Source organism: Sitodiplosis mosellana, unplaced genomic scaffold (assembly GCF_009176505.1).
Source record: "Sitodiplosis mosellana isolate CC-2019 unplaced genomic scaffold, AAFC_SMos_1.0 Smas_scaffold_3, whole genome shotgun sequence".
NCBI lineage: Eukaryota > Metazoa > Arthropoda > Insecta > Diptera > Cecidomyiidae > Sitodiplosis > Sitodiplosis mosellana.
Window position 1 is genome coordinate 4,260,274 of NW_022595246.1, and position 15,804 is coordinate 4,276,077.

Below are 15,804 nucleotides of genomic sequence, written 5' to 3' on the forward strand. Positions count from 1 at the left end.
CAAGACACAATTTTTGTTTATTGAATCAGACTGATGTTTGATGATTTTTAATATTGGATTATGATTGTGCAGTTTTCATATTTTTATTCACAGAAACTTAAACCGTGCGTCTTATAAACAAAGAACAAGAAGACAATTCGGCCCTTGATTGATGTGTTTATGTCATTTATAGCTAGCGAACACATGAATACAAAGGGGGAAAAATACAAAGAGAAATTGAAATCGATCCGTATGATTTGGTGTAAGGTGAAATTAATGCTACCGCTCACCTTTACTCTTCACACCAAGCATTTGTTGTGTCTCATTGTCTCTGCCTATTTTCTAGCCGCAATAACTCCAGTGCACACTTGCACCCTATAAATAAAATCGCATAAATACAGAGTGCATGAACCTAATATTAAGCGACGCTAAACGAAACTTTTCTTGTAGTTTCTTGTGTTATTTGTTTGGTGAAGTTTGTCGAGTTGTATGTACGAACAAACAGGATTGAGACCTAATCTAGGACAAACTGTCTTTTGTTCGGTGAGTGTGGAATACGGTAACGATTATTATTACTGCTATCACTTAAGCGCATTTTATACTTTCTAATCTCTTTATTCGATGAATGCATGTGTTTGTTTTCTGTACATTTTCCCCGAACGGTTTTCATTTGAGTTTTTCATTGCGTTTCAAGTGCTTCGCTGGAAACGCACATTCCAAGCGAATCTCCAGCTGTGTGTCCGTATATTCTGTCTGTGGAGCCTTGACACTCGAAACCATTTTCATTGAAAATGTTTGAATCCATAGTCGCTTTGCCATTTCTTTCATACTCATTTTTCTGCTCTCACTCTGAACCTTTTTTCCTAATTTTGTATTCGATTTGTATGTGTGAGTGTGTGTGCACGAAAATTGTTGCGTTCATTTCCATTGGTGTTAGTGTGGACCATTTTATTTGGCAGCAAATAGTTTGTGGGTGGTAGACCACATTTGTACTTCACTTAAACACATATGTGATGTAAATTACGATGTACAAGCATCCGGAAATCCCGTAAAAATACATTGCAACCAACAACATGGAGAGAGGCATGGGAGAGAGAGTGTATGTGTGTGTGTGTGTCCCTTTCTGGGTTCGTATTCAATCAAGTCATTTGTACGAATGTAATAGAAAACGGCAAAACAGCACAAATACCCAATTGCAATATGTAGTTGAATCGAAGACCCACATACAAACACACATATGAGCAAAAGTAGTTTCAGTCTGAAGCAACTACCGCTTAACAATGAAGAGAAAAAAAGCCAGCCGACACAAAAACAAATACGTGCATTAGTTTTAATTACAAATATACAAAACTACTTATGTAACTTATGTTGGCTGGCATCTATTGAATAAGTATGATGCAATTTGGGTTGGTGTGTGTGTGTGTCTGCAGCTCAAAATTTGCTATTTTCATTTTGGATAGTAGGCTTGAGTTTGAGCGCTAATAATAATAAGAACAAACTTTCCGGCTTGTTTTTTCCTTCTCCTATTTGTTTCATCGTTGGCAAAATTCTCGTGCATTTTCAACTCGGCAACTGCCATCATTGTGATTTTAATTTTTGCTCATTGCACACACACACATTCAGGCTCGCACATACATATCGAATTAAGTGATACAACGAAATGAAGAGAAAACGCACTTGGAGCACATCCAATGGAAAACAAACACATACACTTATTGCCTGAACAATGCCAAAGCACAATTATAATTACTATTATTGCCATTACAACAGCTTAGAACATTTAAATTTATGAAATATAATGCAAATTTGTGTCTGCCACACTTCTCCGTCCCCCATTCCGATCCACTCACAGTTTGGCTTGCATCTATGCCGCCTCAGTTGCGTTTGTAAACTTCGACAATCACGTTTCCTCTCTTCCGAAACGGTGCACCGATTCAATTCCTGAAAGCGTTGCTCGCATAGAACGCTTTTTACAGGAAAAAAAAGAACGCAAGCGTTAATAATTCACATCATTTTGTAAATCTTATTCATTGCAATAATTTTCACCACTCTTGTGCCGCTTTTCAAACCCCGTTTTCCCCCAATCTTTTGGCGTCTCATGTTTGTTTCATGTGAATTGTATTCATTTACATTGGATTTATGCGCTAATGTAAATACATTAGACTTAGAAATTTACCATCTCTAATGTGAAAATTATAAAAATATTTGCACAATGTGTCGTGTGACATGGGAAAGGGTACACACATTCAAAATACGTGATTGGATTGATGCACGCTCGTAGCATTTCATAGAGAGAATAGACAGAGAATCACTTTTGCAGGCAAATTGCATTGAATCGGTTTATTTTTTGCTTCAAGAAACGAAAAATTATGAGCAAAGCTATTAAAGTTGCTAGTCTGCAATTCATGACTAATACGGCCACTTCAGTCGGTTTGTGTTGATTACAAAACCAAGTGACTGTGAATAAATGTTTGCCCAACGAAAAACAAAAAATGTTTACTTCTGTACCCGCGATTAAATTTTAATCAGATTTTATTTTGCAAATGTGTACACAAAACTTCTGACCAATTATTGCTGACTATGTCCGGCTATCATATTGAATCTACAAATTATTCAACACCAGTACCATTGCCAGGCAGGCAGGCAGCCAGCCAACCAGTCGCAAAGCAGCACATACCGAGAAAGAAAGTTAAAATCCAATATATCTCTCGTTCGTAAATTAGACTGTGTGCATTTCGTTCATTAAATTCGATTCGTTTCAAAGTTGGTGTTTGTATTAGCATTCAAGTTGGTTCGTGCATAGATGCTTTCTAGCGCGCGCACACACACATACAGACAAGATATTAGACGCTGAACTATTTGGGAGGCATTGAATTTGTTGCAAACAAAATTACACAGCACGAACACCCGCACAGAAAACAATTGAGAACATGAAAGATTCCCCCAAAAAAACAACAACAACCAACAACATCCTTACATATGGTCGGTCATTCATTTCCAAGTAAGTATATTGCACACACAACGCTAACCAAACGAAATATTATGTGAAAAGTACGAGAAACAACACAACTTTCAACCAAATATAGTCTCCAAACCTATAAAATTTTATTCCATATTTTTGTTTTGTGCGTTCGTTCCTCTCATTGTCGCACAAATAATGGCCAACAACGAATATCGTTTGGAATTGGTCATATCTCGTATAGTACTACTCGTATTGCCGCAGTTTTTTCTGGCATTATGCAGTTCTGTGTATTTCAGCCTCATTTTGGGAAAAAATATGGTTGCTACATGGAAACAATGACAGCAAAATTTTTCTTAACATTTCAACATGTGTAACGTAACATTTATTCTTCTCGACACAATGGAACAGAGTATTAGGGAACTTATTGAGATATGGAAACTTTTTCCGAAATGAATAAGCCGAGGCATTTTTTGCGTCTATTTTTATGACACTTAGGGTGTCCGTTCAATGTAGGTAGAGCTACTGTAGATTGCGATTGATAAGAAATACCAAAAGAAAAGGTGAAATGTAATATATTTTTATTTCAAATTATTCCACGGTTTGTTTTTGTGGCAATAAACGAAATTGAACGAATCATTTTACGCATGATTTTCTCTTCGTTGAGTCAATTCACACATCAATGCTACGTAAAAGGCATAGAGAAAGAGCGCAATAAGTCCCATCTATGGTTGATTTCTTCTAAACAACCCAAACATATCAATTATAAACAATTCACTTAAAGAACGTACGTCTCTATAAAAACGTTGTTCGCTTCATGTGATAGAAATTCTCAGAAAAGACCCAGAATATGATAATAAAGCGCAAAGCGGAATGTATACATTTTTATCCTGAGATCAGCACATCATATAAACACATATCCACAGACAAAAACACAAAACACATAAGCATTCGGGATTGTGTTGATATGTCAGCCGGCGATCGCATAAACACTGAATGTTTCAAGCAATTGAAAGTAAGCGTTACGTGATCAAGCGGTAACAAAGATATGCAACAGAAATTCGTTGACACTTTCTCCATAAACATTCACAGAAGAAGTTCCAATTAAGACCGAAATGTTGCATTTTTCGTGATATTCCTATCGCATGTTTGAAGAGCCGCATGTCAATCGTTTTGGGATAACTTAGAGAAAAAAAAACGATGCTATCTAAAAGAAGAAGTATATGGTTGGTATGGTCTATGGTTTTCGATTTATTTATTGCCTTTGCTCTTTGTTTTCGTAACTTTCATGTCATGATTGTCAAGAACTCACGACTTTTTTTTATCGTTAGCAAAATATGAGTTAACTCATTTGTTGTGCTCTGGGCATATGTATGAGTATGAGAAATATTCCTTAAGCTGTCTACAGTGTCGGTCGCTTCCTCGTTTTTTTCTCGCTGTCTCACTCAGGCAACCCAAAACAACCCAAAGAACCGACTTCAGAATTAGGTGTTTCATGCTTATTGTTTGTTGCTTCATAATTTTTATTGCTTTTTCGTAACTCTGCTTTGCGGTTCTTTCGTTCGTTTTCCCTCGCAAACGAAGTCACACTTGCACAAAACGAACACACCAACACACATAGTATTGAATATTCATACACATTCGATGTTGGCGCGCTGATTTGTCACACCAAACACATTCATTTGGTTAGTGACGTTCGACTACATTACTTGTTTAACGAACGTTTGGAAAAAAACTACATATTTTCTAGTAGAAAAAAAAGGTTTGTATCAAAGTGATTGAGTTGAACTAGTCGCTGGTGACTAGGTTGTAGTATTAATTCGAGTCGTTAATAGCGAATGATATGAATGATATTTGAAAGTGTTGAGTGAAACACGGAAAACGTGGCAATGTCCGACGAAGTGATCGATACAAAGTGTTTGAGATGTAATCTCAACTTTACAAGTGCCAAAAAGCTGAAAATTCATCAGCTGGAGAAGCATGCACAAGGTGTTGTAAAGTGTTTCAAGTGCAGACTAAAGTTTTCAACGCAAGATCGCTTTCGCGTTCACTGGAACAACAAACATGTTACAGCACCCAAAACTCCAGCCGAACCCAAGCCATCAAGTGTGAGTGAATTTTTATTTAAACATTTTTGTGTTCATTCTTAGATCAATTTTGCCCGTTTGAGTATACCCAATACAGAATACATACACATGTAATTCTTTGAATTTGTGATGATGTCAAATTATGACTTTTTGTCGTCCTAAAATATAGTCTTCGAATGATCAAACGGTTAATTTGGACGGGAAGAGTGAAGGCGATTCACAAAAATCATCAACAGCCGTGACGGCGAAAAAACGGACACATGTAGGGCCCACTTCGAATCGATGCACTGTCTGCTTCAAAGCCTTTGCATCGCATCAATTTGCAAAATTGCACTATGAACGGGTGCACATGGATTGGACCACAGAATGCGAAGTGTGCCAGAAACGCGTTAAGAAAAATCTGTACATAAAGGTGCATTTGGCAAAACACCGACTACGCGGTGAAATCAGTGTTGAACGTATCGTAAGTAAAGTGGATTTTTTTTAACAAGTGTTGATTTATTTCTATTTATTGATTGAAGTGATGATGATGAAATGGAAAAAATTTAAAAAAATTCAAAATCTTCCATAGCTCGAAATTCAAAAGGAAAATCAAAAGATGCAGAAGAGAAAATCATCCAACGGTGAATTAAACGTGAAGGTGCAGCCAAATGTACCAACAAAATGCCCCGATTGCCTGAAAGTGTTCATTTCAGATCGTGTGATGAAAATACACTGGGCTAGAGTTCATTATGTTGCTACGAAAAAAGAAAATGCTGGAAAAGAAAGGGACAAAGCCGATGAAAAGAGCGATCCGGTTTGTATATAGAAAGAATTTATTCTCTGCTTATCAAAATTTTTCATTTAATTTCAGAAGAATGATCATTTTTGGGAATATGTATTTCATTTACCCTGTTGAACGATTGACGCAATGCGCACTGTTTTCGTTCTATTTCGCTCTATGCAACACAACGCTTATACACAGAAGACAGTCTATAGAGTGGAACAGCTTGAATGCACTCGAATACTATAAACCAAGTGTATCGTAATAGGCTGTCGACTGTGTATGCATGGCATAGATTGGATTGGATTGAAGCGAAAATGGAGCGAGTAGCGCCAAACGTTTATATTGGAAATGATATAAATATGAAAATGCAATAGCCTATCGAATATTTATTACTATTACTAATTTAAATTGTTTTTACAAATGTAGGTGGTGCCGGAGAAAGAGCCAAAAGCCTGTCCGCAATGCAACAAAATGTTTGAAACCGATGGAAGAATGAGAATTCATTATTTTCAAGCGCACGTCAAGAAGACTCTCTCGAAACCGATCCGAAAGAAAAAATTACTGAAAAATAAACAAGTAATTGAGATTACCTTATTTGGTGCTAAACACCGTTTGAATGATTGAAACTGTTTAATTTATTTTATTATTCATCACCATAATCATGGACTAATTCGATGCAATCTGTTTTTTTTTCAAACACACACAGGCTACATGCACGACGTACCCAAGCATCAAGTCGATTTCTGATTTGCGATCAAAGCCTCCAGACGTCGATTTTGATTCGAACACTTGTCCTATGTGCAAAAAAGTGTTCTCCAGTAACAGTTCGGCGAAAAAACATTTTAAAGTAGTTCATCGCCAAGAAGAAATTGTAAAATGCCCCTATCCGCAATGTTTTACCAGATGTAGCACGGTCCAAAATTTGCGTACTCATTTCTCCAATCATCATCCGAAAGCAACATTACCGAAAGAATTTGAGCCAACGCGAATTTTTGTAAAGGTATTCAAGATTTAACTTGCATAGTAATTTCATCCTATTAAGCATAAAGCAATAAATGTCTTGATTGTTGTTATATACCTACTTTTCAGAAACAAAAACACGACGATAAGAACAGTACTGATGGAAATAAGTCAGAAATGAATGCTTCTGATAAATGCGAGAACACACCAGAACAAGATCATCAGGAGGATGCAAAGAAGTCAGACAATGGAACAAAGGTAACAAAGCCAAACAATCCATTGTTGAAGATGTTTGAAAAGATGCGCGAGAAAAATGTAAGTTCGAAGTACTTTTAGAATTTTGCTTTGAGACTTGAAATTTTGACAAACTTTTTCTCCTCAAGGCTCAATGTCCCGTCGTCCCGTTGAAAGTGGCATCAGAAGTTATTGAAATTGAAGAGGATCAAAGTGGAGATAACGGCGGTTGTTTCACTTTGGACTTTGAACACTGTTCGGTGTGCAGCAGAAAATTCCCAACGCGCGAAGCGGCAATGTTGCACTACAACAATAAGCACTCAGACGAGATTCAAATGTGCCCCGAATGTGAAATGCTGGTCACAAACAGTCGTCAGATGCCATACCATTTCAAAACAAAGCATCCAACCATCGTTATGCCATTGTATTTGAAATCGTCGCGAAGAGTTGGATTCACAAAGGAATTATTCGATCAGTTCAATCTAAATAAGTGCACAACATGTCAACAGGTCTTCAATTCAAAGGGTCACGGCCAAAGACACTTCCTTGATGAACACGAAATCAAGTTTGAACTGTGTTCCATTTGTATGCGGAGTTTTCGCTCGGAAGCAGCTTTACTCACACATTGGGCGCACAGCCATGAGAATTCCAAGTTTGTTGAATTCGAAGCACAAACACCAATGGAGGCATGTGTTTGAAAGAATCACGAAGGATATGGAATAAATGTCATATTTTCTCTTATTTTTGGTTTAGGTTGACGATCAAGGTGAAAATGCAACAAAAAATGTCATTGAAAATGAAATGGAGAATAGAGTCGAAAATTTAACTGAATGTCTAATCGAAAATACACCGGGAAATACAACGGAAGCTGACGATGTTCCAATTACTGACTCTGATGTCCCAACGTCAACCAATCTTGTTACGACTAATAAGACTGCAAAAGCGACAAATGCGAATTCCAGCAAGAAAAATCGGAAAAATTATCCATTCATCACATCTAACATGTGCCCGATATGCAACAGGCAGTGTCTGTCTCGCAAGTCAACGGTGTTGCATTACAGAACTGTTCACACAAAGAATGGCATCACATGCCAAATGTGCGTCGCTCTATTCGCCAACATCGATCATCTGAAACAGCATTGGTTGGAGGTTCACAAAGATGCACCTTGGAAATATGCAAATCCTGTTTTGGTGAGTTAAGCAATTCAAACGATCCTAATCGATGAATACTGATTTTTTTTGTAAAACAATTGTTTTCTAGGAAATACGTGAAGAAAAGAAAACACAAAATGAAGCAGAAGACGTGGAGTTGAATATTGGCTCGAATAAGGAGAATGAAATAAACGATAAGACACCGAAAATGAGTGTCGTCGTATCGCTGGTCAATATTAAGGACAATCTGGATTCATTGAGTCCAGATATATTCATCTCTCCAGATGTGAGAAAACAATTTTTGGAACTTTCGAAAGAAATGGATAAAGCCACAACTGACCCAAATTCAACGGAAAACGAAGAAAAAGTATCTGACTCTGGACATGGAAGCACTGCCGATACCACTGATGAAGAAATTTCAGTGGAATTATCGCAAAATGAACCACTCGACCTTTCCACCACTCAGCATGACAGAAGCCCAACGGATGATTTGCTCGATCGAAGTGAGTTTCATTGAATTGATTTCTAATTATTTCATAGAAAATGAGAAAAATTGCAATCTTCTAATTAATTATGTTCCTTTCTTTTCATTTTATAGCCCTGATCAAATGTGAAACTGTCAATATCAAATACGAAAGTTCTGATCACTTGGTTTCGAGCTTCAATCAAGCGATTTTCAGTAGTCGCACCAAAAAAACCACACTGACCGATGATACTGATATTATTGTGAAGGACGAGATCACATTTGAAGAATCCATGATCGAAGAATAACTCTCACTCGAATTACTAACCATATTATTACTTTGACTCAATGCATGATTAATTATTACAAAGTGTACAATCCTTTGTAACGTAATTAATGAATAAACTGAATGTTCATTTCAGAAAAATTGCATGTTTTTGTGTTATAACAGATAAGATAGTAGTCAAGATAGAAGCATGAGAAGAAGTATTTTCCATTCAACTAATGTCCTTTTGTTTCCTTTCTTTTCAGATTCATTGAGCATTCTGATTGATTTGTGAAAAAAACAAACAAAAGTAACAAAAAATTCATTGAAAATATAAGAAATTTACTCATAAAACACACTAAAACATATCCACTAACAAATAGTGCAAATAAAATAATCATTCAACTGATATTTTAAATAACGTGCCCCACATTTGACACACAAAGACAATGTCAGTCGAGAGTCATACAAAAAATACGGTCCCACCTAGTGGATGCGCCCCAGAGACAGAAAAGCCCTATGATCTTCGTAAAGAAATCAATGGAATGGTAAAGACATTTGTTATAAACAAATTTTCAACTTTTTTTACTTCTAAATTCAAATGAAAAAACTTCATTTGCTATTTATGTCAGAAAAAGAAGTTTTTCCACTTAAATTTACAATTTATATGACTGACATAGTACGTAAATAATTTTTTTTATTTTTCTTTTTACTTATAAATATGAACGTTCACTAGAGAGATGGTTAAAAAATACATGATTATTTTTTTTTATTTAATCAGGCTAAACATGTTGTAAAATATCACGAATATAATTCTGATTTTGATATGGAAATTGACGACTTGATCACACTTAATGGATTTAGCGTCGCTACTGTATGGCGCTACCCAAAAGACATAACAAACTGCCTAAGTCCTAGTTGTGGCCTTGAATTCAAAAGTCGCTCTGCTGCAATAAACCATTACAGAAAACAACACGCTGCCCATTTCAGTCTTTGTTCCATTTGTGTCAAACCTGTTTCTGCGAGGAATTTTATACGGCATTATAAGAAAATGCATCCTGACAGTGAAGTGCCAACATTTGTAATTGGAGACATCAATCATTCAATGAATGAACTAATCCATGAGCAAGAAGTATAATTTCTACAACATTTTTCATATGAAATATTCTGATCGAGGTGTGCATTTCAGGTGAATGAATCCGATAATAACCACAAGCGGACTGGCTCTAAAGACAATTTGATCACACTCAGCGGATGCGGTGTGCAAACATTTTGGCGATTTCCTAAAGGCCATTAGGAAACGTTGTCCAGTTCATCAATGCAATTTTATCTCTAATTCCAATTCAAAGTTAATTGCTCACTACAAAGTCAAACATGCCAAGCGAGCAATACTGTGTGACATATGCAACAAACCGATTTGCTCGCACGAGAAAACGAAATTTCAAAATCATTTTCGGAGAATGCATCCAAATGTGAAAGTTCCGTACGGACTTGGAAATGGAATGGTTGGGAAAACCAAGAGACGTCGAGTGATCAACTTTACATCGAAAAGCAAGAGAAACAAGAAAGCCATCATCAAGGGCAAGCGCAAGCAGTGTGAATACTGTAGCAATATTCTCTTAACTAAAAATTATGCCCGACACTTAAGAGAAGTTCACGATTTAGAAATTCGATGCCCTTCAAAAGACTGTGAATACACAGCAGAACAAATGTTCTTAATACACCAGCACTGGAGCTACGAACACCCCTTTCTCCAATTTCCAGATATTCGTAAAGGCACCGCCTTCATTTACAAAAGATCATTGAGAAGATCGCCAAGCAACAATAACCAAAAAGATGTAATTACTATCTAACCTCCTCAACAATATTTTTCGTACAATCGAAATGGAAAATTATTCCAAAGAATTAATAACTTTCAAGATTCAAATAACTTATTTCGTTCAAAACCTAAACAACAACACTTTTTAATGTTTTATTGCAAATAGGTTCGTCAAGATGTCTCGGCACTTTCTGCAGAGGATAGCCTACTAGCCCCTCTTCCCTATCAAGCAACCGGAAGTGGATTTTTATCGGAATTGTCTGATCTTGAGAGTGACGACGAGTCTATATTTTCTGACATGACTAAGAAAGCCACTCCACCTGAAACGAATGGTAATGCATCAGTTGCTATGAACCAGTCAATAAGTGACGAAATAAGCCCAGAAGTACGATCAACTCAGCTGGAATTGATAGCACAAAGCAATTCACAAAAACCAGCAGATGTGCAAGCGAAAAGCATGCTTCAAGTGACCAGAGTTTTTTCTATACCAGAATCAACGTTTAAATTAAATGCCGAAAATGATGACATCGTATCTATATCCGATGACAAAACAAACGGTGAAGAGCAGCAAACTCAGGCGGGTATCGAGCAAAGTGTTTCACCAAATCAAAGAGTTCGTCAGTCAGGAAGCATGGTTCAACATGTAGAAATGGACACCGTTCCACGGCCAGCTGTTGAAACGGACATAATTTCCATTTCTGATGATGAAGAATCGGTCATCGATATTTCCGACGACACAGACGAGGATGGAACAACAAATGCTGTCGAGCAAGTGTCCAAAAGAGCACACATTTCAGCATTACAGGTTCTTTACATGGTAAAATTGGATAATAAATCGTAGAATTCACAACAGGTTTAACTCATCATTATGTTTTCTTTCAGTTTCAAGAAGTTGACCCACCCATTGAGGTACAAGATGATGAAGAAGGCTCACTTGTTAGTATTTTCCACAACTGATATTTTATGTTCGATTATATTAATTAATTCACACTTTTTCCTATTTCAGATTGAACAACAACCTCAACAAAGGGTCAATGGTGAATTGGATGAAAATTTGCCAGCAGTAAGTATAAATGAAAGCAATTTTATTAAATACCCCAAAAGGACAAAATAATTTCAATATATCAACTTTTTTTCAAAATTGATCGAACTTTTCATTTTTATTGCATGTTTTTCTATGAAGCCAGAGACAATTGGAATTCCCCAAGCTGCAATCGATGGAATTGACGACACTATGAATGATGATTTTGACTGGAGCCTACTTCAGGACTGAAATAGCGTTAAATTCAATGAAATATCTTGCAAATACTTTAAAGCAAAATAAGCTAATTTTTAATAATAATTCACTCAATTTTTCATACAAAAAAAATCTTGCAATTACAAAATCACGTCATTGAACGACCAAATATAAATTACTACATATTTTTTATCAATTTATAATATAATAAATGTTTTTCGTCTTGAAATACTTCGATATTCGCAATTTCGAATTTACTGTGTTTATGACAACAATGGCAACGAAAGTTTTACAATATTACTAACGTTACTTATTTTGTTCTCTCTTTCTTTTCAGATCGCAGTCGCCGCATTAATGAAAACAAATAGACAATTGAGTTGAATTTTAAAAGAAGGAAAATTTTAACCAAAAAAAAAACAGTATGACTAGTGAAAGTGCTTTATCGAAACTCGTAATGGGAAAAGAAACTCTATCAAGTATTGTAAGTATTTAACTACTTTCTCAGAACTATCAAAAATATATACATTTTGATTGGTTATTATAACAAATTTGACGGCTTATTCCGCAGGAATTATCAAGTGAAAGTGATGCAGAAGACGATCTGATTACACTCAACGGATGCGGTGTACAAACGGTATGGCGCTTCCCAACAGATCTGAAGCATTGTCCAAATCTACGTTGTGGCCTCGAGTTTGGCGTTCGATCCGATGTAATTGTTCATTACAAAAAGTGCCACGCCAGCCATTCGATCCTTTGTCCGATATGCGACAAACCAATTTCTGCACAGTCATCAAAAGATTTCAAGTCACACCATAAAAAAATCCATCCAAATGAAGAACTGCCATATGATTTAGGCGCAAAGAGAAAACGAAAAGTAAGTCAATTTGTTACAATAGTTGAGAACAACTGAACTACTCATTCAATTACAATACAGTTTGACAACTAATCAATTTAAATTTATTACAATTAATAAATTATGATTTAAATTAAAATAGGCCAAGAGCTCCATCGAAACGAAGAATAAGAAAAAGGACGAGCGAACTGAATCTGAAACATATTCCGAAGCAGAAAATGAAGATAGTAATGTAGATGACTTAATCACACTAAATGGGTGTGGTCATATCACCCAATGGCAATTTCCCCGCAATCAAAAACATTGTCCATCCCATACGTGCTGTGAAGTATTTAAATCTCGATCGGCAGCAATCTCTCACTACCAAGAAAAGCATGCCGATCATTCGATTCTCTGTAGCATCTGTAACAAACCTATTGCACTGAGCGTTACCAATGGAAGGTACCATAGTCGCCATAACATTTTAAACCATTATGAAAGGATGCATCCAAACACGAAAGTTCCATACGATTTTGGAGATTGCAACGAAGTAACGGAAGCGACGGAAGATGGCAATTTCGAGGTAAATACTATTCAAATGTATATGAATTCGATTTATGATGATCGTTATCTTGCTTTACAGTCTGTGAATGATGACCAAAAAGATCTCCTTTGTCCGCTGAAGGATTGCAATTTCAAATGGAAGCGAACGGTTGAATTGCGTGAACATTGGAATAGAGCGCATTCATATTTGCGATTTCCCGAACTCCGGGAGGAAAGCGAATTCACGTACAGTACCACCGAAAGTGAAGAAAATGTGTGTACAGTATGGTTTTGTATTCAATTTCTTTTCGAATCAATTTCGAATTTCCAATTGCAGGTCCACTGTCCCGTGTCATCGAGTGCATCAGTTCAACCATCAGTATCTACTATGGAAGCAGAATCGTCATCGAATGCCTTCACGACGGGGGCATCGTCGAACACATCTGATGGTATGGAGCCAGAATCATCAACAACTGCATATACAACTGAGCCGAAATCATCGTCATCATCGAATTGGCGTACAACGGAGCCAGAAATGACATCCACATCCACAATGGAGCCTGAGACGTCAGCGAACGATGCATATACCGGGACTGAATTAAGCGTGGGTTGAATGAAAAAAAATGATATAGCTTCAAATAACAAAGAAAATCTAATTTGCTAATAGACCCAAGAAGAATCATCAATCTCGATCGTTCAACGGGATGATTTTGGATCGGATGATAGTTTATTGGAACCTTTTCGAACTAGTGACATAGGCGATAGCTCATCATCTCAAGACTCATCGAATGAAGACGATTTGGATTGTACTCAATGCAATCGATCGTTTCAGAGTGTTGCTGGCTTGCGAAGACATTCGATGATCCAACACAACATCCATTCAATTCGATCAGGGCACACAGTAAGTGTTAGGACTCATTTCTAATGCAGTTTTTCTAATAATGCTCTTTTTAAAGGTTCAAAAAAGGAAGCGACCGAAACCGAGCTCATCGGAAAGCAGCAGTACCACGGGTCATATGATCATAAAAAAAGAGAAAATGGTGAGTATTCTGTGAAATAAGAACATGACTTTGAATGACATTCTTTTCTCAAATAAAATAGGAATCCAATGATTCTGATGACGATAACATTCCACTAACGGAACTCATGAAGGCCAATTCGCAAAACGATATGCTGCTTGAAATGGAATGCATGGTTGTAATAGAAAAAATGAACCCTATACCTAGTAGAACACCGAGCTTAGTATCAACACAAATAGATGCAGAAGAAGAAAATCTAGGGGAAGAAGGAGAAATGGTAGAGGCCCAAGCCTATGATGTAGTTCAAGAGGAAGAAGTAGATGAAAAACCGTTGGATTTGTCGATTCGTATGCGGCAAGTGGATGATACAGACATTATTTCAATATCTGATACCGAGGATGTACCCATCATTATTTCCGATGATTCAGATAACGAAACAGATACTGAATTAGGCAAAGCACAAAATGAACAACAAATGGTGAGTGTCTTTTGCCATACATTCCAGTCTTTAGGATTGCTCTTATTATCATTACAACATTTGCTTATTTGCGATAGAATCGACAAGCAGATCACATGGAACGTGCTGAGCGCGTTGAATCGACCGATACTTTCATAGAAATCATTCAGGCAAGTGGACATGTCTCCCAAACCGACCAAGAAGCAGAAAACAAAGGAAATGAAGAAAACATACATTGTCAGGTTTGTTCATTTTTTGGGTGAAAATCATGTCTGCTACACTGCATAAAAAAATCAGAGATCATTAATCTATACATTTGATCTTCATTCTCATCAAACTTTGCTTTTACTTAGGCCCAATCACCAAGTATGAGAAGAAAAGTATGTCCCATCAATTTTCCTGTTCAAAACCAAAATCTTTAAGTACAACGGACCAAAGTCATTGAAAGAAGAGGCTAACCTAATCTAACACCAAATATTCCACCCTTTTTTTACTTTAAACATTTCGTACAAATAAACCACCTTCATCAATAAGTTAGTGTTAAGTTTACAAACAACAACATATAATTGCTATTTAGTGTGTAATTTTTGAAATAAAATGATCCAAAGAATAAATCATATCCCAAAAGTTGCTCACAAAATTGGAATTTGATTTAATTAAATTGGTATTTCACCAGTCGAATCCCATTTCGAATCACCATTGAATCGGATCATTCTACAAGCACCGTGTGGTAGGTAAGTAGTTTTTCACAGTTTCGAGATATTTTTTCCTATGAAATTTTCCTTTTCATCGGAACACGCAGAAGAAATCATTGGAAATTATGCAAGAAAAATCTGATCTTTCAGTTGAACCGAATGACAGCTAAACATTCAAATGTTTGGAAATCCAAATGTGCTGATACAACATCGAAGCGACGTCTTTTGCTCAAGGCAATATTGTGATGTGACTACACTACCCACACACACACATTGACAAAGTCCGTTCGGTATAGTTTGCTCTCTCACACGCTCACTATGTATCAACACAATCGAA

At 36.6% G+C, this 15,804-nt stretch overlaps 3 protein-coding genes across 3 annotated transcripts; all 3 read left to right on the forward strand.

Moving 5' to 3' along the window:
• Positions 1-4,418: 4,418 nt before the first annotated feature.
• On the forward strand, positions 4,419-9,027 carry LOC129565643 (zinc finger protein 26-like). The gene is made up of 10 exons (XM_055440740.1): positions 4,419-5,046; positions 5,195-5,488; positions 5,597-5,821; positions 6,218-6,367; positions 6,498-6,791; positions 6,881-7,066; positions 7,135-7,671; positions 7,739-8,176; positions 8,247-8,640; positions 8,736-9,027. Exons 1-10 carry the CDS (start codon positions 4,828-4,830, stop codon positions 8,906-8,908), a joined length of 2,910 nt encoding a protein of 969 aa, XP_055296715.1. The 5' UTR covers positions 4,419-4,827; the 3' UTR covers positions 8,909-9,027.
• A 163-nt stretch (positions 9,028-9,190) lies between these two features.
• LOC129565644 (uncharacterized) lies at positions 9,191-12,083 on the forward strand. Its single transcript, XM_055440742.1, has 7 exons — positions 9,191-9,413; positions 9,647-9,997; positions 10,055-10,703; positions 10,851-11,501; positions 11,567-11,620; positions 11,691-11,747; positions 11,868-12,083. Exons 3-7 carry the CDS (start codon positions 10,326-10,328, stop codon positions 11,955-11,957), a joined length of 1,230 nt encoding a protein of 409 aa, XP_055296717.1. The 5' UTR covers positions 9,191-9,413; positions 9,647-9,997; positions 10,055-10,325; the 3' UTR covers positions 11,958-12,083.
• A 158-nt stretch (positions 12,084-12,241) lies between these two features.
• LOC129565603 (zinc finger protein 271-like) lies at positions 12,242-15,412 on the forward strand. The gene is made up of 10 exons (XM_055440622.1): positions 12,242-12,402; positions 12,490-12,795; positions 12,917-13,336; positions 13,397-13,570; positions 13,634-13,900; positions 13,964-14,197; positions 14,253-14,336; positions 14,398-14,793; positions 14,871-15,014; positions 15,126-15,412. Exons 1-10 carry the CDS (start codon positions 12,343-12,345, stop codon positions 15,192-15,194), a joined length of 2,154 nt encoding a protein of 717 aa, XP_055296597.1. The 5' UTR covers positions 12,242-12,342; the 3' UTR covers positions 15,195-15,412.
• Positions 15,413-15,804: the final 392 nt, after the last annotated feature.